The 23,320-nt window shown below is 46.7% G+C and overlaps 1 protein-coding gene across 3 annotated transcripts in view; it reads left to right on the top strand.

Moving 5' to 3' along the window:
• Nucleotides 1-23,320, top strand: part of FYCO1 (FYVE and coiled-coil domain autophagy adaptor 1) — a 77,910-nt gene that overhangs the window by 19,549 nt on the left and 35,041 nt on the right. For all 3 annotated transcript variants that reach the window (XR_611805.4, XM_003818474.5, XM_008971814.5), the window contains exons 5-14: nucleotides 714-820; nucleotides 2,851-2,994; nucleotides 6,535-6,625; nucleotides 7,597-10,023; nucleotides 11,171-11,263; nucleotides 11,843-11,961; nucleotides 13,899-14,066; nucleotides 16,752-16,901; nucleotides 17,675-17,886; nucleotides 20,890-21,034. Coding sequence is in view for 2 of the 3 variants with exons in the window: in XM_003818474.5 (XP_003818522.3) it covers nucleotides 714-820; nucleotides 2,851-2,994; nucleotides 6,535-6,625; nucleotides 7,597-10,023; nucleotides 11,171-11,263; nucleotides 11,843-11,961; nucleotides 13,899-14,066; nucleotides 16,752-16,901; nucleotides 17,675-17,886; nucleotides 20,890-21,034 (3,656 nt within the window). In the remaining variant the exon portion in view is untranslated. The remainder of the gene's footprint in view (nucleotides 1-713; nucleotides 821-2,850; nucleotides 2,995-6,534; nucleotides 6,626-7,596; nucleotides 10,024-11,170; nucleotides 11,264-11,842; nucleotides 11,962-13,898; nucleotides 14,067-16,751; nucleotides 16,902-17,674; nucleotides 17,887-20,889; nucleotides 21,035-23,320) is intronic.

Raw genomic sequence — 23,320 nt, 5'->3', positions numbered from 1 at the left:
TGGGCTCCTTCTGATTCAATGTAGTGATTTGGCATATCTGATAAAGAACAGGAAATCCAACCAGGAAAGCGTTGGCAGACTTGTAGATTTTACTGATGGTTTCATGGAACACAGATGAGGCAGTTACACGGCCACACTCACGCACCTCTGCCCTTGTCCCTCCCTTCCTCCTTCTGCACATGTTTCTGCCAAGCCCTTTAGGCCCTTCCCCTGCACCTGTTCCCCACGCACCTTAAAAACAAACCAGCATTAGCTGAGCTGAGCCCATCTCTTCCTCCTCAAGCTGACTTCTGGTGTGAGAAGTGCTTCATTTACCTACCTCCAGGTTTTACTCTAATATAAAACTGAGTTTTATTTGGTTCCTATCTGACTCCAAACCCAGAGATTCTGATAGAGCAGAGGAGGGAAAGTGACATTCCAATAGAATCCACAGATGTTTGGAAGCCTCTTGTTAATATGTTTTCCATGATATGTTTGCTGGAGTCTGCAGATTATTCTCAGATGAAGGCCTGCAAGTAGTTCACCCACTTCAAGCCTTACTCTCTGCGGTAAGAGTATCAAATGTGTTGTGTCCTTTGAAGGACAACGTATAGGGTAAAATTGGGTGACATTTTTTGCCCTGTATCTGTGTTTCACAAGCCATCTATGAGACCAGGTCTGTATTTGGAGTTAGGCTGACAGCTCTTTGGCTCTATGTAATCTGCTTTTTCCAGCTCCGAACATCCTTGGGGAAAGGAAGAGCATTTGTTCGCTACTCCTTGGTGCACCAGAGGTTGGCAGACACCTTACAGCAGTGCTTCATGAACACCAAAGTGACCAGGTAAATACAGGACAGGGCTGGGGTTTAGCATCATCCCGTGCAGAAATGAACTAAAGTTAATTAATAATAATGACAACTGCAACAGTAGTGCTCATTTGTGTCCCCCGTGACACTGCAGACTCCTTCCACATCTATCATTGTCTTCCACCCCTCCTCCCAAAGTCCTTGACACATGTGGGCAAGTAGCACTGTGTTTTTATAGGTAAGTGAGGCTCAGAGGGGCTTAATGCTTTTCTCTAGGCCTCACCCGTTGCTCTCTTAACTCCTGATACCAGGCATTTTCCCTGGTGGATGGCATGTCCTTGGTGCCAGCACTACTGGACAGACAGGTTACAGCCTTGGCCTCTCAGCAGAATCACCTGTGGGGTTTTTAACACTACTGAGCCTGCGTCCTCACCTGGCATACTGAGTGAACACACTGGAGACTGTGGTGGGTAGCCAGGACTGGGAGCCACTGCAGAGCTCAGGTCAGGTGTGCAGTCAGCCTTTGTGCGGGTAGTGCTGAAGCCTCAAAAGGGAAGAGAGAAGGGAGGAGAGAGGCAGGGATTGAGTCTATAAAGGGGAGAATGAGTGTCAGCTTAGAAGCTGCAAATCAGGTACCACTCAACAAAACCTCTTTGGGTTTTCCAGCATCTCTTGGCCCCTTTCCTTTTGGAGTATTCCAAATTTTTTTGAATCTAAAAAAAACTACAAAGGGAAAACCTTTTGTTTCATTATGTCACCTTAAAGATTGATTTGCATAGAGATGCACTCATATTTCTCATGCATGTGACAGGCCTTGTGAATTGATGTGAGCTGAAAAAGTTTGCATATTTGATTTGAAGGTTATTTTGTTTTAGATGTTTGGTGAAGATCGTCATCAACAGCTTGACTTAATCACAGTTCACAGACAATAATGTCCCACTTTTTTGCCCACGCGGGAGTGCAGTGGCACGATCATAGCACACTGTAACCTCAAGCTGCTGGGCTCAAGTGATCTTCTTACCTCAGCCTTCGAGTAGCTGGATAGTCATTTACCACTGTGTCTGGCTAATTTTTTACTTTTTATATAGACAGGGTCTCACTGTGTTGCCCAGCTTGGCCTCAAATTCCTGGGCTCAAGTGAACCCCCTGCCTAGGCCTCCCAAAGTGCTAGGATTACAGGTGTGAGCCACTATGCCCAGGCATCTTTTTCATTTTAGGCAGGGGTTGGGGTAGGGGGTTGGGGTAGTCTTAACCTGTCACACAGGCTGGAGTGCAGTGGCATGATCATGGCTTACTGTGGCCTCTACCTCCTGGGTTCAAGCAATCCTCCTGCCTCAGCCTCTTGAGACGCTGGGACTACAGGTACATGCCACCATGCTCAGCTAATTTTTTGTGTTTTTTTGGTAGAGATGGGATATTGCCATGTTGCCCACCCTGGCCTCGAACTCCTGGGTTCAAGCTATCCTCCTGCCTCAGCTTCCCAAAGTGTTGGGATTACAGGCATGAGCGACTGTGTTCTGATGCATCTTTTTAAAATTCTTGTTACTTTGCCTGAAATGATACAACCACTATCTCAAAATGCAGATAACATTTATTTTATTTTTTCTCACCCTGTCTTACGGTGCTGAACCATTTCTGAATAGTTTGTTCCTTGGCTTTTAAATTGGTATCTGGACAGAAATTAGCAGTGAGTTTAGTGTCCCATATTGAGTTCTGAAAATGGGATAGGAAGTAATCTTTCAAAAAAGAAGTTTTCTTTCTCCTACAATTCCCCTTTCTTGGCAAATAATTGATGTTTAAGGTTTCCCATATCCTTTTTGAGAAGTAGATATGATATATATAATAAATGAATAAGCATCCAGATCATTGCAGTAATTTCTTTGAAGAAGAGCAAGCTTATTTGAGAGTTATGTTCTTCTACCATGAAAATGAAATTGGTTTGTGTGCCTGTGTCTTTTAATTTAGTAACCTGAGTTGGAATTCGATGAGGCAGAGCCACAGTGGGAGGACTGAGTAAATTCATACTTTATCTTTATTACTCTTATAATTGACATGTTTTTCTGCAGTGACTGGTACTATGCAAGAAGCCCCTTTCTGCAGCCAAAGCTGAGCTCGGACATTGTGGGCCAACTCTATGAGCTGACTGAGGTTCAGTTTGACCTGGCGTCGAGGGGCTTTGACTTGGATGCTGCCTGGCCAACATTTGCCAGGTACTTTGAAGGATTGCTTGGTTTAAAAGACAGGAAAAGAGACATTTGAAGTTTTGAAGATTGCCACCAGTCTACTCAAAGCAATTTTGCTTGCTCAGTAAATTACACAAACCTGTTCAACTCTTATTCCAGCTCCTTTTACAGACTTTGTTGAATCATGACTAACAATAACATCTGAAGGCTCCAACCTTAAACCAACTTAACTGGCCAGAGCATGAGTCAGTGGAGATGTGTATTGCAAAAGCCAAGGCTTTAAAATTTTTTGAAGGCACTTGTTGTTACGGGCATTGGGGGAGGAGTGGGCTTTTTGCCGTGCCTGTTCTTATGGAGTTATTACAGAAGGCTCCTAAGCAGTAGGAGAGGAAGTGAAAGCCACAGCTTGTCCACATAAGCGTTGCAGGAAAGGTTGCTGCATTTTTGTTTCTTCTTTTTTTCTTTTCTGAGGCCATCAAGCCAGCCATATCTTACACCAGTGTGGCACTCACATACCACCAGAGTCCTTACATGAGCTCCAGGAAGGAGGTGTGAGGAACAGGCTCAGAGGATCAGGGGACTTGACAAAGTCACCCAGCTGGTGGGCAGCAGGCCTGGGACACCTGACTTGGGTTAAAATCAAGTCCAGTGTTCTTTGTTTTGTTTTGCTTTCTGTTTATAAGGCTTTTAAAATTTAACATTCATATTTTTTATTAGGAAATACTTCATGTATAGAGAAAAGTGGTGACTATGATAGTCACATGCAAACCACTAGGATTTAATTTTGCCATATTCAGATGTCCTTTTTTTATTTTTATTTTTTGTAGAGATGGAGTCTTGCCATCTCTCCCAAGCTGGTTTGAACTCCTGGGCTCAAGCTATCCTCCTATCTTGGCCTTCCAAACTGCTGGGATTACAGGTGTGAGCCACCACGCCTGGCCCAGATACTCTTTTTAAAACTTTTACATTTTGAAATAATTTCAGAATTACAGAAAAGTTGCAAAAATAGTACAAAGTACTCATCTGTCCTTCACCCTGATTCCCTAGTTATCGATATTTTACTATAATTGTTCATCATTTTTTCTATTTACATGTTGATTTATTTCCTAAGCCTTTTGAGAGTAAATTACAGACTTGATCCTCTTTTCTCTTAAGTACTTAATTGTGTATTTTCTAAAATCAAGGACATCCTGTTATGTAACTCAGTACAGTTATTAAAATCAGAAAATTAGCATTGATACAATACTGCTATCTAATTTACAGATCTCATTTAAATTTTACAAATTATCTCAGTAATGTCTCTCATAATCTAAGGTCCAATCCCAGATCACATATTAATTGTTAATTCATTAATTGCTATGCCTCTCTAGTCCCCTTTAATTTTGAACAGTTTTTCAGTCTTTGTCTTTCATAACATTGACATTTTTGAAAAATACAGGCCAGTTATTTTGTAAAATGTTCCTTAATTTGAGTTTGTCTGATGTTTCCTCATTATTGGATTTAGGTTAAGTGTTTTTGGCAGGAATACCTTAGCTGTTGTGTCCTTGTCAGCACACTGTATCTGGAGGCACACAGTGTTGATTTGTTTCATTACTAATGAGGTTAACCCTGGTCATTTGGGTAAGGCGGTGCTTGCCAAGTTTCTCCAAAAGTTACTATTTCTTCCTTTGTAATGAGTATATATCTTATGGGAAGACATGCTGAAATTACATTATTATCCTTTTTTCTCTTAAATCTGTCCTGTATTAGTTTTAATACCATTTGATCATTCTTGCCTGAAGCAGTTATTACCATCATCATTACCAGAGTGATTTTCTAACTCCATTATTTCTTTTACATTATTAGTTGGCATTCTACTGTAAGGAAGATCTTTTTCTTTTTCCCCATTTATTCATTCATAGCAGTATTGACTCATGGATTCTTATTTTATTCAATAGGTTGCATTCTGTCACTGTCATTATTTATTTTGAAGCTTACATTATCCCATTTATCCAATTACCCCAGTGGGGAGCCCCCTTCAAGCTGGCTCTTGTGGGGAGGTTTGGTTACATCTGATACTTTTTTTAAGAAATAAAATATTATAGATCAGCTAAAGCCCCACCCCATTGCCATCCTTTCTCCTTTGTTCCCCTTTCAGAAGTAATCATGTAATCAATGCATTTCATTCTCAGATCTTATGCTTTCATTATTAATTGTGTATTTGTAAATATTTTATATAAGTATATATATATAGTTTTATTTTGTAAATGTTTTAAAATTTTACACATGTTGAATCATGTAATAGCTATCCTTTGCAACCTGCTTTTTTCATTTTGCCTTGTTTTTGAGATTTTGTATCTGCTTATACATGGAGTTCTGTAAGTGTAGAGTTGGGTTGGCAAAGCACAGCCCAGAGGGCTGTGTGGAACACAGCTTTGCCCATTTACTCACCTGTTGTCCATGGCTGCTTTTATGCTAACAGTGCCAGTTGAGTGACAGAGACCATATAGCCCACAAGACCAAAATATTTACTATCTGGTCCTTTTCAAAAAAAAAGAATGCCAACCCATGGTGTAGAGAATTCTGTTGGGTGAATAAGCCACAGTGTATCTCTTTCCATAGCAGTGTAGAGTTTGTTTGGTTTCCCTTTTTCCAGTTACAGTGCTGCCAAGAGCATCCCCACTGTCTCCTTATGTACATATGTGACTGTCTTCAGGGAAGATACTGTGAAGGGCAGTTGCTGGGTTTTGGAGACTAGGTTTGAACACACAATAATTTTAGATTTAGGAGATGATTCTGATGAAGTAAAAATGTGTTTAGTTTCCAGTGTTCCTGCTAAACGAGAGTTATCACACAAGCCTTTGTATTTCTAAAGCAGTGCCATCCAATGGAACTTTCTGCATGAGGGAAATGTTCTGTATCTGCACTGACTGGCCTGGTTATGTGAAGGGCAGTTGCTGGGTTTTGGAGACTAGGTTTGAACACACAATAATTTTAGATTTAGGAGATGATTCTGATGAAGTAAAAATGTGTTTAGTTTCCAGTGTTCCTGCTAAACGAGAGTTATCACACAAGCCTTTGTATTTCTAAAGCAGTGCCATCCAATGGAACTTTCTGCATGAGGGAAATGTTCTGTATCTGCACTGACTGGCCTGGTTATGTGACCTAGAAGCAGGCCTCCCAGCCACACTGTTGCTGTGTCATACAGAGCGGGCAGCTGAGCCCCCAAGCACAGTGTGACTCTTATTTACCAAACTGACTGCTGCTTGTTCCTCACTGGCAGACAAACTGAGGCAGGCACCAAAAGCTCAAGGAAAATTTAAACCAAATAGTGGGAAATACATGTTCACTTAATTCTTTTTTGGCAGTGGGAGGAAAGCCATGATGGTAAAACTCTAGCCATGGAATTCATCTGTTACAGACCAGTGTAGCTGTGCTCTTTGGTGGAATCTGTTGGGTTTGACTTTCTTGCATTCTACCTGGGAAGGCAGCCCCCTACCACCACCTGGTTGCCTAGTGACCAGCAAGGCCTCCATGTGTTAGGTTTCCTGCTCTGAATACAGGTATGTCTGTTTTGTGGCCCCACAGGAGGACGCTGACCACTGGCTCTTCTGCTTACCTGTGGAAACCCCCTAGCCGCAGCTCCAGCATGAGCAGCTTGGTGAGCAGCTACCTGCAGGTAAGGCCAGGAAGGCTGGGAATTATCTTCCTATAGCTTCTACCAGGGTATGTCCTTGCCCCTAGCAACTCAAGGGTGATGTTCTCAGATGCCCGTTGTTCCAGCCAGAGCAATAGAACCACTCAGTTATGGCTGCTGTTCCCGGGAGTCTGGGTTTTTCAACCAAATAGAATCTAGGCTCTCTTAAAATTACATTCTTCTAAATGATTTTAAAGTATTTTAAAAGAAGCAGTTTAGCACTGTGGTTAAAAGTGACAAGAGTCAAATCCTGACTCTCACCTACCAGCTGTGACCAAGGGGAAATTACTTAACCTTCAGCTCTCTCATCCACAGGATGGGGATAATAAAACTCATTCTAGCTCATAAATGAGGGGTGCGCATGCAGTTCTTAAGCGTATGTTAAGTACTTACGGGCTTGACATATGCAAGGGCTCAGTCAATGTTAGTAGGTAGTGGCAGTTTGTTAATTTTTTTTAGAAATGTGAATTTATCACAGCTGTATATAGTTCTGTGGAAACTGAACAGCAATTAAAAAAATTAAAATGATCAATATAAGGAGCATTAAGAGTAGAAAATAGATGAATCTTTTACCTTATTTTGTGGCTTAATCATGCCAGGAGTTGCAGTTACGGGTATGGCACAATGAATGAACAACAGCTTAGATATAACTGAATTTATCTCAGAGACAACGTCCATTAAGTTAATAAGGCTGAAGAAGGCTGGATGGGAAATGCAAGTCTGTATCTCAGTGGAGCTCACATGGGTGGCCTCATAGCTTTGGAATGTGCTGCTGAATCTGTGGCAGATGCTTTGAGCAAAGGGATTCTAGTCTTTTGAATAGTTCTTTAGACTAACCTTAGGGCAGGTAATGCCTGTATTTTTACCTCTGCTCTCATTAAACTCTAAAGCTTTTCTGAATAGCCCTGTAGCTTCATCCTAAAGCCACTTGTCTTTTGTGTTTTCCCTCCCAGACTCAAGAGATGGTGTCCAACTTTGACCTGAACAGCCCCCTAAACAACGAGGCATTGGAGGGCTTTGATGAGATGCGACTAGAGCTGGACCAGTTGGAGGTGCGGGAGAAGCAGCTACAGGAGCGCATGCAGCAGCTGGACAGAGAGAACCAGGAGCTGAGGGCAGCTGTCAGCCAGCAAGGGGAGCAACTGCAGACAGAGAGGGAGAGGGGGCGCACTGCAGCGGAGGACAACGTTCGCCTCACTTGCTTGGTAGCTGAGCTCCAGAAGCAGTGGGAGGTCACCCAGGCCACCCAGAACACTGTGAAGGAGCTGCAGACATGCCTGCAGGCCCTGGAGCTAGGAGCAGCAGAGAAGGAGGAGGACTACCACACAGCCCTGCGGCGGCTGGAGTCCATGCTGCAGCCCTTGGCACAGGAGCTTGAGGCCACACGGGACTCACTGGGCAAGAAAAACCAGCATTTAGCCAGCTTCCCAGGCTGGCTAGCCATGGCTCAGCAGAAGGCAGATACGGCATCAGACACAAAGGGCCGGCAAGAACCTATTCCCAGTGATGCGGCCCAGGAGATGCAGGAGCTAGGGGAGAAGCTTCAAGCCCTAGAAAGGGAGAGAACCAAGGTCGAGGAGGTCAACAGACAGCAGAGTGCCCAACTGGAACAGCTGGTCAAGGAGCTGCAGCTGAAAGAGGATGCCCGGGCCAGCCTGGAGCGCCTGGTGAAGGAGATGGCCCCACTCCAGGAGGAGTTGTCTGGGAAGGGACAGGAGGCAGACCAGCTCTGGCGACGGCTGCAGGAGTTGCTGGCCCACACGAGCTCCTGGGAGGAGGAGCTAGCAGAGTTGAGGCAGGAGAAAAAACAGCAACAGGAGGAGAAGGAGCTGCTGGAGCAGGAGGTCAGGTCTCTGACCCGGCAGCTGCAGTTCCTGGAGACCCAGCTGGCACAGGTGAGCCAACATGTGAGTGACCTGGAGGAGCAGAAGAAGCAGCTCATTCAGGACAAAGACCACCTCAGCCAGCAGGTGGGTATGCTCGAGCAGCTTGCTGGGCCGCCTGGCCCAGAACTGCCAGTGGCAGGTGAGAAGAATGAGGCCCTGGTCCCTGTGAACTCCAGTCTGCAAGAGGCCTGTGGGAAGCCAGAGGAGGAGCAGAGGGGCCTGCAGGAGGCACAGTTAGACGATACCAAGGTGCAAGAGGGCAGCCAGGAGGAAGAGCTCCGGCAGGCCAACAGGGAGCTGGAGAAGGAGCTACAGAATGTGGTCGGGCGTAACCAGCTCCTGGAGGGCAAGCTGCAAGCCCTGCAGGCCGATTACCAGGCTTTGCAGCAGCGAGAATCAGCCATCCAGGGCTCCTTGGCCTCCCTGGAGGCCGAGCAGGCCAGCATCCGGCACTTGGGTGACCAGATGGAGGCGAGCTTGCTGGCTGTAAGGAAGGCCAAGGAGGCCATGAAAGCCCAGATGGCAGAGAAGGAGGCCATTCTACAGAGCAAGGAGGGCGAGTGTCAGCAGCTGCGGGAGGAGGTGGAGCAGTGCCGGCAACTGGCAGAGGCCTGGCACAGAGAGCTTAGGGCTCTCGAGAGCCAGTGCCAGCAGCAGACCCAGCTGATTGAGGTCCTCACAGCAGAGAAAGGCCAACAGGGAGTTGGCCCACCCACCGACAATGAAGCCCGTGAGCTGGCTGCCCAGCTAGCCCTGTCTCAGGCGCAGCTGGAAGTCCATCAGGGGGAGGTCCAACGGCTGCAGGCTCAGGTGGTGGACCTCCAGGCCAAGATGCGGGCAGCCCTGGATGACCAGGACAAGGTGCAGAGCCAGCTAAGCATGGCTGAGGCCGTCCTGAGGGAGCACAAAACCCTTGTGCAGCAGCTGAAGGAGCAGAATGAAGCCCTTAACAGAGCCCATGTCCAGGAGCTGCTGCAATGCTCGGAGCGTGAAGGGGCACTGCAGGAGGAGAGGGCCGATGAGGCCCAGCAGAGGGAGGAGGAGCTGCGGGCCCTGCAGGAGGAGCTGTCCCAGGCCAAATGCAGCTCCGAGGAAGCACAGCTGGAGCACGCTGAGCTGCAAGAGCAGCTGCACCGGGCCAACACGGACACAGCCGAGCTGGGCATCCAGGTTTGCGCACTGACCGTGGAAAAGGAGCGAGTGGAGGAGGCACTGGCCTGTGCTGTCCAGGAGCTCCAGGACGCCAAAGAGGCAGCCTCAAGGGAGCGAGAGGGCCTGGAGCGCCAAGTAGCTGGGCTGCAGCAAGAGAAGGAGAGCTTGCAGGAGAAGCTGAAGGCGGCCAAGGCAGCAGCCGGCTCACTGCCTGGCCTGCAGGCCCAGCTCGCCCAGGCCGAGCAGCGGGCCCAGAGCCTCCAAGAGGCTGCACACCAGGAGCTCGACACCCTCAAGTTCCAGCTGAGTGCTGAAATCATGGACTACCAGAGCAGACTTAAGGTAATCCTAGCTTCAACCACTTGGGCTCTACCCCTCTCCCTGGGCAGGCCTGGTGGGTCCATGGGAGGATGCACCTTTAGCCATGAGGCAGGTGAGGGCTGGAGAATGTACTGTGGGTGCAGGCAAACACCTTGTGGCCCTGTCCTATCACAGCTCCCAGTAGCATCTTTCTCTCTGCAGGAATATGTTAGGCGCAGAACATTGGGAGTGATGCCTTAGCCCAGAAGTTTAAACTCAAGACCATTGCAAACAAGATTAGCCCACACAGAAGTTTGTAAAATTAGTAGCCAACATTGAAAGAGCAGGGTGTTTACAAATACAGTTTGAGGGCTTTTGAAAGCCTGCGTCCTCACCTTGCCCCCGCCCTGTGGCAGCAGTCAGCAGGAACCTGAGGGTGTCTGCCCACTTTAAAGGAGGCACACATCCTCTGCACTTTTCCTTACACTGGTTTCTGTACTTGCCCAGCCCCGCCGGGCATGTGAATGTGAGAGCCCTGACTTGGCCTCTAAAACCCCTGCAGAGGGCCAGCAGTTCACAGCTGCCTCATGTCCTATCTCTGAGTTCTTAATGAATAACCAACCCCATCAGGTGCTCTCCTGACAGCAGATACAGGGAAGGGAACAAGCTCACTTCATTTTTACAAGGCCCTTGGGACAGACAAGTTAATGAGATGAGCAGTTACTATGTGCCTTTGATAGTACACAAAGATGAGGGGTTAAGGACTGTCTAGAGTGAAGACAGCGCAGAATGGCCTGGGGCTTTGATTTCCAGGGCTTGCCACTAGTCTGTCTGCATCAAGGTCTGTGCACTCTCAGGCTACTCCTAACCCTCCTCTCTGAGGCAGCTCCACCGCAGTGCCACAGATGTGCCTCCCCACCCAGTGCCACCCCACTCCGTGAAACTCCATGTGGCTTATAGCCAACTTTTTCTCTTGCGGAAATTAAGTTCTAAGTTTGGGGACCAGGCTAAGTCTCTTTTCTTAGTAAGCTTGAAAGTGTTTCACTATTAATAAACCCAAAGCTCATTGAGGAGCCAGTTTGCAGGGAAAAAGAGAAAGGTAGCTTGGTTTTATCTGTTTGGGTGAGGGGGCTGAGGGATCCTCAGAGCAAGGACCCTACTTTTATGATCCCTTTCTTGTCCTCTCTAGAATGCTGGTGAAGAGTGCAAGAGCCTCAGGGGCCAGCTTGAGGAGCAAGGCCGGCAGCTGCAGGCTGCTGAGGAAGCTGTGGAGAAGCTGAAGGTAGGCCCTGGTAGTGTAGACCTGTCAGGGAGAGGGCATCTGGTGTGGTTTTGACTGGACCATTTAAGAGGGCTCCCTGCATGCCTCCAGATTCCCAAGCTGAAGCCGTCCTCAGTTTCACCTTTGTAGACACCCTAGTTTGTACCCTGACCCCCTCCATCCATTCCCTGGATACCTGGCCGGAGCTGCCAAATGCAGAAAGGAAATAAGTGTCCTCTTTGGCCATCTCTATGGGTGATCGCCAGCCAGTGATTCTAAAATGGGTGGGAGCAGGGGTGGCACTGGACCCACAGTCTTCAGAGCAGTGACTTGTTCAGGTGAATCCTGCTCCCTGCCACCTCTACCTTCAGTGTTACCCTGGGAATTCTGGTACCTGCCACTTGCCAACCACCACAACTAGTTGCAATTGAGGCCCCACAAATATAGAGCAGAGGTTCATGGCCTGTTGAACTTAATAGGAAACAACCCTCCATTTAGAAGTGACCCAGCCAGATGGGGTGGATGGCACACCAGCCACTTTATGGTACGTTGCATGGCCTTCTGCAAGCTGAGTGTCTTCTCCCTGATGTCCTGTGCCAGGCCACCCAAGCAGACATGGGAGAGAAGCTGAGCTGCACTAGCAACCATCTTGCAGAGTGCCAGGCGGCCATGCTGAGGAAGGACAAGGAGGGGGCTGCCCTGCGTGAAGACCTAGAAAGGTTAGTCACAGTCCACCTACGCAGCTGTCGGTAGTCTTCAGGGAAGGAGTGTTTGGTCTCGTCATTTAGAAAGTCAGTCACTCATATTAGGTTTAGGAAGTCCTTTTGCAAGAAAAGCCACAAACTCGGAAAGTGCTTCTGCTGGAAGCATGCCACAGAGAACCTGGCTGCCTGCCCATCACAACCTATACACGGCTAAAGCACCTTTCTCCTAACTCAATTTTCTTCTCTCTGGCAGTGCATACTTCAGTAACTGCAAGCTTTGGAAAAACTAAAATGAAATAAAAGTTAGATCATAATAATAATGGTAATAGTAGCAGCATGTATTTAAATAATGCTGAAAACGTGGCCGACTCTGTTTTGAATACTTTGCATACATTTGCCCATTTAATCCTCCTAACAGTCCTATGAGGAAGGTGTTATCATCTATCCCCATTTTATGGATGAGGAAGATGAGTATGCCAAGGACCAGGATCAGCCTGTCTTTGTGCAGACTCTGATGCCATATCTGTGGATAGCAGATCACGCTGCCACCCAAGGCCTCCTTGACCCCCTCATTTTCAGGCTTGGGGCCACGTGGAGTTGTGAGCCTAAGTCCACCATGTGGTCATGGGACACAGCTAGTTGAGCCAGGACCTGATTAAGAAAAGATGTAACAGGGAGGAAGACCTGATTTTAAAAAGGTGTAGCAGGGAGGAGGAGTTGCTGGAATCGAATTGCATGTGTGCCACCAGCAAAGATAAGCACACCAAATTGTCCCAAGTCTCTAACTTTTCTATTTATCTATTACCTCTTCCCAACACCTGCCTTCTAGGCCTGGGCTCTGGCTCAGTAGGAGATCCAGGATATCTTTGACATTTGGTAACCTGGACATACGTTTTTCATCTTACCCTTCTAGTGTTCAGATCCTACAGGTCACTGGCTGCCCTTAGTTAAGTCATGTTCATATGACAATTTAAACAGAGTCTGAGTTGGTGGCATGAAAACATGATAAACAGTGGTTTTTTGTAAGATCTCAGAGCATTTGTTTCAGTTGCTCAAAGCTGTACAGTCTATTTGCCAACTTATTTTATTCAGTGTGTGTGTGTGGTGTGTGTGTGTGCAAGCACACACATATGCTGCCTGTGTGTGGGGGTGCACCTATAAGGCCATTTTGGTGGACAGGGTCTACTAAACAACCTCCTGGCAACTTTATACTAGATGTGGAAGGTGTAAAGTAATCAGTCTCTCTGCAGAACCCTTTGTTTAATGGAGTTTTATTATGTCCCACTGGACCATCCTTGGAAAACCACTGCCTTAGGAAATAGCTGCATTAAAAATGGAGTGGGTGGGGTGAGGAAGACAGCGAGATTCAGCCAGCTCCCTCTGCTATAGACTGAGACACCCTGCAGCACCCAAAACGGAATTCCTTGGGCCTCAGGGGGGCTATCAGGTAGAACAGCTGGCAGTGCAGATTAAGACTGAGTGCCTGCTGTGGGCCCAGGGCCATGCCCCATGTGTAGAGTCCCAAGGACGTGTGGAAGACAGGCCCTCCTCTGTGTGGCCACCTCCAGGAAGCTACACCTCTGTCCTGCCTGTCCTGACTCCTTTCTCCTCCTGCCCATCCTCCCCATCACCAGCCCATGAGCCTTGCCTATCAGGCTTCTCTTGCAAGCCCAGCCCCTGTCCAGGAGCCAAGGGGTGCAGAGTTCTATTCACTTAGGGTGCTTCTGGCAACCTGGGGTCAGCCTGCTTTCCCTCCCAGAATGGCCCTTTGTATGTGGGGGTGAGAGGAGAGTCTCAAAAGCTAGGGGACTGCATAAGCTGTGAGCAGATACCAAGGGGCTCCCCCATGGCGGAGGGCAGTAGCACCCCTCATTAGAGTCCTGGGTGAGCCTAGAGCCCTGGGAAAGCTGGAAGTCCTGGCTAATCAAGAAAACTTACCACTCCTCCCCCAGGAACCAGAAGGAACTCGAAAAAGCCACAACAAAAATCCAAGAGTATTACAACAAACTCTGCCAGGAGGTGACAAACCGCGAGAGGAATGACCAGAAGATGCTTGCTGACCTGGATGACCTCAACAGAACCAAGAAGTATCTCGAGGAGCGGCTGATAGAGCTGCTCAGGTGAGTGCTGTGTCAAACCAGCAGCTGGGGTTTTCCCCACACTTGGGTTTTCTCTAAAGAAATGCAGCTGTTCTTGAAAGCATACTTCAGAAATTTCCCCACTTTCTTGCTGCTGTCTCAGGAGCCCCTCTCTCCTTCTCCATCTCACTTTCCCCAGTACTAGAGTCCCAAACTCCAGTGCCTGCAGGTACCAGGCAGCTGATACAAGTGGAAGCTTGTATCAGGAAGGGACTGTGAGAAACTGAGGACACAGCTGGGCTCTGCTTCTGCCATATGTCTTGGCCTAGAACTGCCAGACCACCTTACTTCTTGAGAGAAGGTGGAAACCTGGATCTTAATGTGAAGTGTCCTGATTTTTTAATGCTGACAAGTCATTCAAAACTTATTTTAACTTTTCCTTATGGAAATTTTCAAATATACAAAAATGGAATCATTAATACACCTCCAGGTACCTGTCACCCAGCTTCAACAGTGTTCAGCTCAGGGCCAGTCTTGATTCATCTGTAGACCCACCTGCTTACCCACCTTCCCAGATTATTTTGAAGCAAATCCCAGACATATCATTTCATCCATAAATATTTCAGTATGTACCTCTCCAAGGTAAGGACTCTTTTATTTTCTATTTTTTGAATTTTTTTTTTTTTTTTTTGAGACAGAGTCTCACTCTGTTGCCCAGGCTTGAGTACAGTGGCGTGATCTTGGCTCACTGCAACCTCTTCCTCCTGCATTCAAGCGATTCTTGTGCCTCAGCCACCCGAGTAGCTGGGATTACAGGCACACACCACCACTCCCAGCTAATTTTTATATTTTTAGTAGAAATAGGCTTCACCATGTTGGCCAGGCTGGTTCTGAATTCCTGGCCCCAAATGATTTGCCTGCCTCAGCCTCCCAAGTCCTGGGATTACAGGCATGAGCCACCATGCCTGGTGCCAGAACCCTCCATTTTTAAACAACCACAGTGTCCTTATTACACCTTAAAAAATGAAGTATAATTTCTTAATATCATCAAGTGTCTAGTCAGTTTCAAATTTTTCCGATTGCCTTAGAATATTTTCAGGTCGTTCTAATCAGGATCTAAATTAGATTCATCTATTGCAATTGCTGTGTCTCTTACATCCCTTTTAGTCAATGGGTTTCCCTATCATCTCTCTACTTTTGCCGATTGCTTCCCCATGGTGTCATTTAACATGATCATCCATCCCTTGCATTTCCTGTGAGTCCATAGTTAGAACTATTGCAGTGGTTCTCAATCCTGGCTACATATTAGAATCACTAGGAAAGTAATTTAAAAATGCCCATGTCCAGGCCCCACCAAGACTAACCGAATTGGAATTTCTGGGAGTGAGACTCAGACACCAGTGAGCCAGAGCTGAGAACCATCATTGTACTGGCAGCTTGCTTAGACTCAGGTTCAAAATTTTGGTAAGAAGACTTCATAGAATTGGTTTGTAGTTTGGGGTCTTTCCTTCAAGAGGCACATACAATCTGATTAGCCCTGTTTTTGTGATGTTAGCAGCACCATGGATCAGCAAAGCCTAGATATGCTAATTCATTAAGTGTTAGAAAACAGTGATATTAAAATTATAACCAATTTGAAAGTTTAAAAACCCTGCCTTCTTATCATCAATATACAGAGTTAGAACTCAGGGTATTTGTGACCTGAGGGGTGTGATGGAAAACACCAGCTCCTGGCAGCATTCCACATTCCCAAAGTGTGGGTGGACCAGCCTAGAGAATGAGGCTGCTTCAGAGAATGAGTCTTCCTGCTTCCTGACAATTTCAAGTGTCCTTGAAAAAGCCAGCCAAGCCCATGTTCAAACTTTTTTATTTAAGGCAAAAGATCTGGGGTTGATTGGGAGTTCCTGGTCAGTGATGGAGCCTGTCTCTCTCAGGACCTGAGTGGCTCGGGTGTCACATTACCGGTGGCTGAGGTGCTGCTAGAGCCACATTAGCCCTGAGGATGCTAGCTGGGGCTCCATGTGAGAAAGAACTAAACTTCCCGTGTCAGAAACCATCAAGCCTGAACATGCTCATCAGTATCCTTGAGGAAGCCTCTGTTCACATCCTCCCCCTCCAGTGCATCAGGCACATTCTGACACTGCCAGACCTTTCTGGAAAGCCTCACACTTCTTTGAGTCTGGCTTCTTGGAGTGACCTTACCATCTCTCTGAGGGGCAGAGGAGGCTAACATCTGATCAGATTTTCACACTAGGAAATCTTTGATCTTCTCCACTGATTAATTGTTACTTGGATCAACCATAGAAACATAAAGGGCCCCAAGCACATTAAGATTCAGGTGGGAAGTACATTCATGGTCCTTGGGCTTACTGCACGCCGTCGGCATGGCAGCACGTTTTAGCTTAAACTCCCAGTGGTCCCCAGCACTGTTGTTTAGGTGCCTGAGTGGTGGCTCTCTTTGGTGCTGGCAGCTCTTTGCATTTAACAGTGCCTTCTGTGTACATCTTTTGCCTCCCGCATGTTCTCACACATGTGGTGTCAGTTAAGTCTGCATGTCGGGGGAGATGGAGGAGACTTAGCATGGGCTGGGGCATATTTCCAAGGTGAAAGTGAATTTTCTTTCTATGACTTAGGAAATTTGATACCAGTCTTTTGAAATGAAGCAAGGATCATCCTATTGTTTTCATGGATTCTCTCTTCTTTTCTTCCAATGTGGTTTTGTCCCAGGGACAAGGATGCTCTCTGGCAGAAGTCAGATGCCCTGGAATTCCAGCAGAAGCTCAGTGCTGAGGAGAGATGGCTCGGAGACACAGAGGCAAACCACTGCCTCGACTGCAAGCGGGAGTTCAGCTGGATGGTGCGGCGGCACCACTGCAGGTCAGCAGGGAGCTCGTGGGTTGGCACCAACACCCTGGTGGGGCCCAGGACCAGAGCAGACAGATCCAAAAGAGGACTCTGTGATAGGTGTTGGCACCATGGCTGACTATTTAGGAAGAGCACATTGCGTTTTGGCTTTAAGGGAACCAGGTAAGGAAGGTGTATTAGTTGGGATCCTAACAAGACACTCAGGGCTCCCTGAAAGGAAAAAATACAGAGATGTGGATGGAGTTAGGGAGCCCCACAGGGATGGGGCATACCCAGAGACTAGCAGTTCTTCTACCATTCCTATAGGGACCAGAGGGGAGCAGCATTACTGGAAGCCAGCAAGAGCTGGCCTGAAACCTCACTAGAGGAACACAGGCAGTGCCAGGGGCATGAAGGCCAGAGAAGGATGGATAAAGATGAATCTCGGGCTGGGCTGGGGGCAGGTGCAGAATAATCAGCATAGCTGTGAAGGTCTGTGGTCTCTTAGAGCCTTAGCTTCTGAGATATGGGAGGCATACCTACAACTTGGTGCCAGGGAAGGTGGGCTCAGCCACACTTTGTCTCCCTGCCTCCCAGGACCTTAGGAAGTAAACCATGCTTTCACCAAGCTGACAAGAAGGCTTTGTTGGAATCTTAGGAAATGAGCTCATGGCCACATCCTAACTTGGGGGCAGAGCCAGGTCTGATGAGAGTCACATGGCATCCAGAGCCCAGTTTGGGTGCTGAGCAGATCACACAAGATCATAGTGTGTCATCCTCACAGCCTGGGCTTGTTTTGTTCCCAGGATATGTGGCCGCATCTTCTGTTACTACTGCTGCAACAACTACGTCCTGAGCAAGCACGGTGGCAAAAAGGAGCGCTGCTGCCGAGCCTGTTTCCAGAAGCTCAGTGAAGGCCCTGGCTCCCCTGATAGCAGTGGCTCAGGCACTAGCCAGGGAGAGCCCAGCCCTGCACTGTCACCAGCCTCACCTGGGCCCCAGGCCACAGGAGGCCAAGGTCAGTCTCCTGCTACTACTGCCTACTATGTTCTCTAGGTGCCACTTCCTCCCCTACCGATGTTGTGGCTAGTTAGTGCTAATAAGCTGAATTCAGTGTTTTCTAAACTTAGGTATTAAAGAGGTGCTAAAATATATTACCACCAACTTGAGACTTTCATTTTGATATGTTAGGATTGAAAGAGAATTGAAAAAGGAATAACTTTGCCCTGATAAGATTCAGTGTGATTTAACCTGAAGTCTATGTACCTGTTAATGCACATTCATGAAATACACCCCATGCTTTGGAGAATGCTGTCTACCAGAGCTGCAGCCTTGGCATCCAGAGTAACTCAAGGCTAGGAGTTGTGTCTGGAACCATCCATATCCTTCAGTCTCTTCCTGAAGCTCGCTCTTCCTTCATGTCCAAGGAGGATGTAATCTCCTTTGTGTCCTCCCACTCAGCCCAGTGAAGGAAGTAGAGTTTGGGTTCTGCTGCTTCTGTTTTGAGCACACCCTAACAGACAGGCCTGGGCTGCCCTTCAGGGCACTGGACTTTGGATGTGGAACACAGGGAGGCAGAGCTGAGATGGCACAGGCAGAAGTGGTCTCAGCTTGTCTCTGCTCGAGCATCATTGCCATCTGCAGCTGGTCCCTGTGAACTCCTCCTTGGCCTCTGCCTGGATGCAGGCCAGCCAGCCTTTAGAAATACTGTCCATTCCTCTTTTGTTTGAGTGGATTACCAAGTGGTTGGCAGGCCCCATTATGTTGTTGGGTACAAAGAACTGACAAGGATGGGAAGTGTACTTTGCACAGCTTTAGTTTATCTTCTTCAAATCTTTTGCCCATTTTAAAATGTTTTTTAAGTATTGGATTTTGAGAGTCCTCTGTATATTCTCTATGCAAGTTCTTTGTCACATATGTATTTTACAAGTATTTTTTCCCAATCTATAGCTTATCTTTATATTTTCTTTCAAAGAGCAAAAAAGTCTTCAAAGAGCAGAAGTTTATCATTTTAATGAGGTCCAATGTATCAAGTTTTTTCTGTTATGCATAAATGTTTTTCTTTTTGTTGTCATGTCTGGCTTTACTTAGCCCAAGGACTCACAGACCTTCTTCTGTTGTCTCTTAGAAGTTTTACAACTTTAGCTTATACATTTAGGCCTATGATGCATTTTCAGTTATCTTTGTGTATGGTGCAAGGTATGAATAGAGATTCATCTTTTTGTATGGCTGTCCAGTTATTTCAACACCATTGATTGAAAGACTGTTCTTTGCACCTTTGTCAAAAACCAACCTTATTTTTTTTCATGCTGCCATGAGAAAGTAGGCAATTGACCTTATATGTGTGGATTTATATCTGGACTTTTATTCTATTCCATTTATCTATGTGCCTATTCTTTCACTAATACCAAACTGTTATGATGACCATGGTTTTATAAAGCATCTTAACATCACGTAGAGTGACTCCAGTTTTGTTCTTTATCAAAGTATTGGCTATTCTAGGTTTTTTGTTTTTCTATATAAGTTTTAGAATCAGTTTGTCAATTTCTACAAAAAATCCTGGTGATATTTAAATTGAGATTGCATTGAATCTCTAGTTCAGTTTGGGGAGAATTGACATCTTAATAAAATTGACTCAGTCCATGAACATGATACAACTTTCTATTTATTTAAGTCTTTGGTTTCTCTCAGTGGACATCATTTTAGATCCCTGCTGTCTGCTTTCCCTTCCCTCTGCCAGCCTTACAAGGCAGGTTCAGGAGTGTGGCTGAATTGATGGAAAAAAAAAACAATCCCTGGCCCCTTTTTTCAGCCTATGCCTCAAGCTCTCTATTACACAGACTTGAAACAAGAAGAAGAACTTCACTTCTAAAGCAGGGCCTGCCTTAGTGGTCATGTGGCAGGTCCAGGTGGGAACTTTAAGCTCACCTGAACCATTTTTCTTGCTAAACACCCCAGGAACTTTGCATGGGCTTGCCCTGACTCATTAGTGACCACAGAGTGCTGCGGTCACTTGTTTTGATTTTTGACATTTCCTGTCTACTCATTTATTTATTTATTTATTTATTTATTTATTTTTGAGACAAAGTCTTGCTCTGTTTCTCAGGCTGGAGTGCAGTGGTACGATCTCGGCTCACTGCAACCTCTGCCTCCTGGGTTCATGTGATTCTCGTGCCTCAGCTTCCTGAGTAGCTGGGATTACAGGTGCCCGCCACCACACCTGGCTAATTTTTATATTTTTATTAGACACAGGGTTTCATCAAGTTGGCCAGGCTGGTACTGAACTCCTGGCCTCAAGTGATCCACCCACCCCGGCTTCCCAAAGTGCTGGGATTATAGGCATGAGCCACAGCACCCAGTGTTTTTTTCATTTTTGCCTCAAACCTGCTCTCACATTTTTCCGTGACATATGCTGGAGAGTGTTTGTGGGCAGATGACTGGTACAGGAACATTTCTACAGTGGCCTTCCTACTAAGTGGTTTGCACAGTCGGACACAAGGCCCCTGGTTGGAAACCCAGTGCCTGCTGCAAGCCCTTGGGCACTGGGAGGTTCTTTCCCACGCATCAGTGGATTAAGGGAAAATGCAGGTCAGACAGACTCCTGCTTTCAAAAATACATGAATAAGTACTGCCTGTGTCTTACGGAGCAAGGATTTAGTGGCATAGAAGTGTGTTTTCTGTTATTAGGTTCTTTCTTAGTAAGATTTTTCTTTCTAAATAAGGGACCTCAGAGAATATGCAAGAGGTTGAAACCTCTCTAAGCCCCTGACTTTGAGAAGTCTCTTAGGTTATACATTCCATTTCGTCTGTAAGCCTTCCTCTACTTTTTTGGAATGTTCCAGCAACCAACCATTTCTCTCAACTCTGGACAGAATAGCTGTCAGTTGAGTGACCACTTAAATTGTGCCTCAGCAGCTTGTTCTGCATAGCTGCACTCTCTCACTTTCCCAAGGGCCCTTACCCAGCCTATGCATAACAGTGTGTTGTGTCTCTTCTCTCCTGATCTGCCTCTGCTGCCCAGGAGCAAATACAGACTACAGGCCACCGGATGACGCTGTGTTTGATATCATCACAGATGAGGAATTGTGCCAGATACAGGAGTCCGGCTCCTCCTTGCCTGAAACACCCACTGAAACTGATTCTCTTGACCCAAATGCGGCTGAACAGTGAGTAGAGGTCACCCCCATTTCCTGAGTGCTCATTACAGGCCTGGCCCCTGTGCTTTCTTATCAAAGGATGAGGAAAGTGAGACACTGGAAGCAGGATTGACTGTCCTTGCCTAAGGGAACAGTGCTTGCGATGGCCTTGAAGAGCATCGGCGCTCGGGAAGTTGTCAGTGTTGAGCCTTGCAGAGAGTTCCTGAGAGATTTCAGTGGCCCCAGGTTTTAGCATCACTATTAAGGCCTGTCTTTCTTGGCTTGAGCGACTATATTAGTTTGCTTGGGTGCTATATAAAATACCGCAGACCGGGTGGCTTAAATAACAGAAATTTACCTTCTCACAGCTCTGGAGGCTGGAAGTGCAAGGTCAGGTGCTGGCAGGGCTGGTTTCCTGCAAGATGCTTCTCCTTGGCTTGCAGATATCTGCCCCCTTGCTGCCTCTTCATGTGTCTGTCCCCTGTTGCATGCCCCTGGTGTGTCTCCATGTCTCTCAATCTCCTCTTCTTACAGACACTGGTCGATTGGATTAGGGCCCACCCTAACGGCATCATCTTAACTTAATCATTCCTCTACAGGCCTCATCTCCAAATGCAGTCACAGTCTGAGGTACTGGTGCTTAGGGCTTCAGCATGTGAATAATTGGGGCATGGGGAGACAATTCAGCCTATAACAGCAACCCTTGCTGGGCCGCCCTTGGCAGTTGCTCAGAGCAACATGCTGCTCTTTAAAAGCCTTGCTCCCAGGCGCCTGTGCTCCTGGTCTTACTCACCTTACCACCTACCCACCTGGCTTGCTGAGTGATGAAGGCAGAGTATGGCTTAGTGCTAATGGAATGAAGCATGCCCTAGGGAACACTGGACTATAGGGGTTGGGAGAACACTGCAGGCTAATACTGTCAGGGAACGCATCAGAGCAGGGGTGTCCAGTCTTTTGGCTTCCCTGGACCACACTGGAAGAAGAATTGTTTTGGGCCACACATAAAATAAACTAACACTAACGATAGCTAATGAGCTTTAAAAAAATCGCCTTACCCCCCCCAAAAAATGTCATAACGTTTCAAGAAAGTTTATGAATTTGTGTTGGGCTGCATTCAAAGTCATGGGCTGCATGCGGCCTATGGGCCACAGGTTGGATAAGCTTGCTTCAGAGGAAGGTGTTCCAGGAAGGGAAGGCAAGGCCCAAAGTCATAGAGGCAACAGTGAGTAGGGGCTGTCTTGGGTCTCCAGTTTGGTGATTGGATTGGCTTTGTCCATGAGGCTCCAGCACGGTGAGTTTAGTTCATCTTTTGGAAACACTAATCAGGCTTGGCAAGGATGCCATGAGAAAGGAAGCTCGGATTTAGTTGCAATTGTCTCTGATAGATGCGCCCTCTCAGAGGTTCCTTTAGCTGCAGATAAACCCACTCAAAGCCTCAAAGTTTTAGCAGTAAGAAAAATATGGACAGGCCTATTACTCTGTACCCTGTGGAACCCAAGGGACTTTCCACTCACCTAGCCTGCACTTTGCCCTAGCACTGGTATTTTATGCTGCTTTTAATCAGTGACCTGGATCCACTGAACCTTCCTGACTGCCGCAAGAATGCTATAGCTTACACAGGCAGAGCAGGCTTCAGAGGGACAAAGCAGCCACGGCAAGGATATCCTTAAGTACTTATTCTCCCTTGGCCTTCTCATTTTTCTAGTGTAGCTATTTGCCAACAAGGTTTTCAAGGAGAGTTTCACAAGGTCAGTTTTTAAAAATATGAGTTGTATAAAGTGCCACCATGTTAAAATGTCAAGAGTTTATGACATGGGACCCATAAGAAAAGGAGGTCCTTGCTTGATGTTTCTCAGTCTCTGTTGTCTGGCTTTAGAGCAGTTTACAAAAAAGCACTGGCTGTTCAGAACCTCAAGAAAGAATTTATGTGGGTCCCAGGTCCCAGACGTTTCTTGACCCATTTTCCCTCTGGTTAAGGACATTTTTTATGATGCTCCTGCCTCAACATTGAGATCTGTCCCTCTTTTCCTGCCCAGAATTCAGAGGAGAGCTAGGACTGATCTGTCAGATTGATCATTCAGGATTTCTGCTGCATGTCTTTAATCTTCATGACGCTGCCATTGTAAGGGACTTTGGGCTTACATGTATCTCCACAACCCTCTGTTCCCTGACTAGAGAATAACTGAACTTATCATGTTATAGCTTCATGGATAAAGCCAGCCTGATCACCAAACTCACCAGACCCAAGATCATGTCTACTACTGTCACTTCTGTGACTTTAGGCTTTTCCTTTCCTTCCTGGGACACCCCTCCAAC

This window comes from Pan paniscus, chromosome 2, assembly GCF_029289425.2.
Source record: "Pan paniscus chromosome 2, NHGRI_mPanPan1-v2.0_pri, whole genome shotgun sequence".
NCBI lineage: Eukaryota > Metazoa > Chordata > Mammalia > Primates > Hominidae > Pan > Pan paniscus.
Note: the sequence above shows the minus strand (reverse complement) of the source record. Positions and strands in the feature narration are given on the sequence as shown.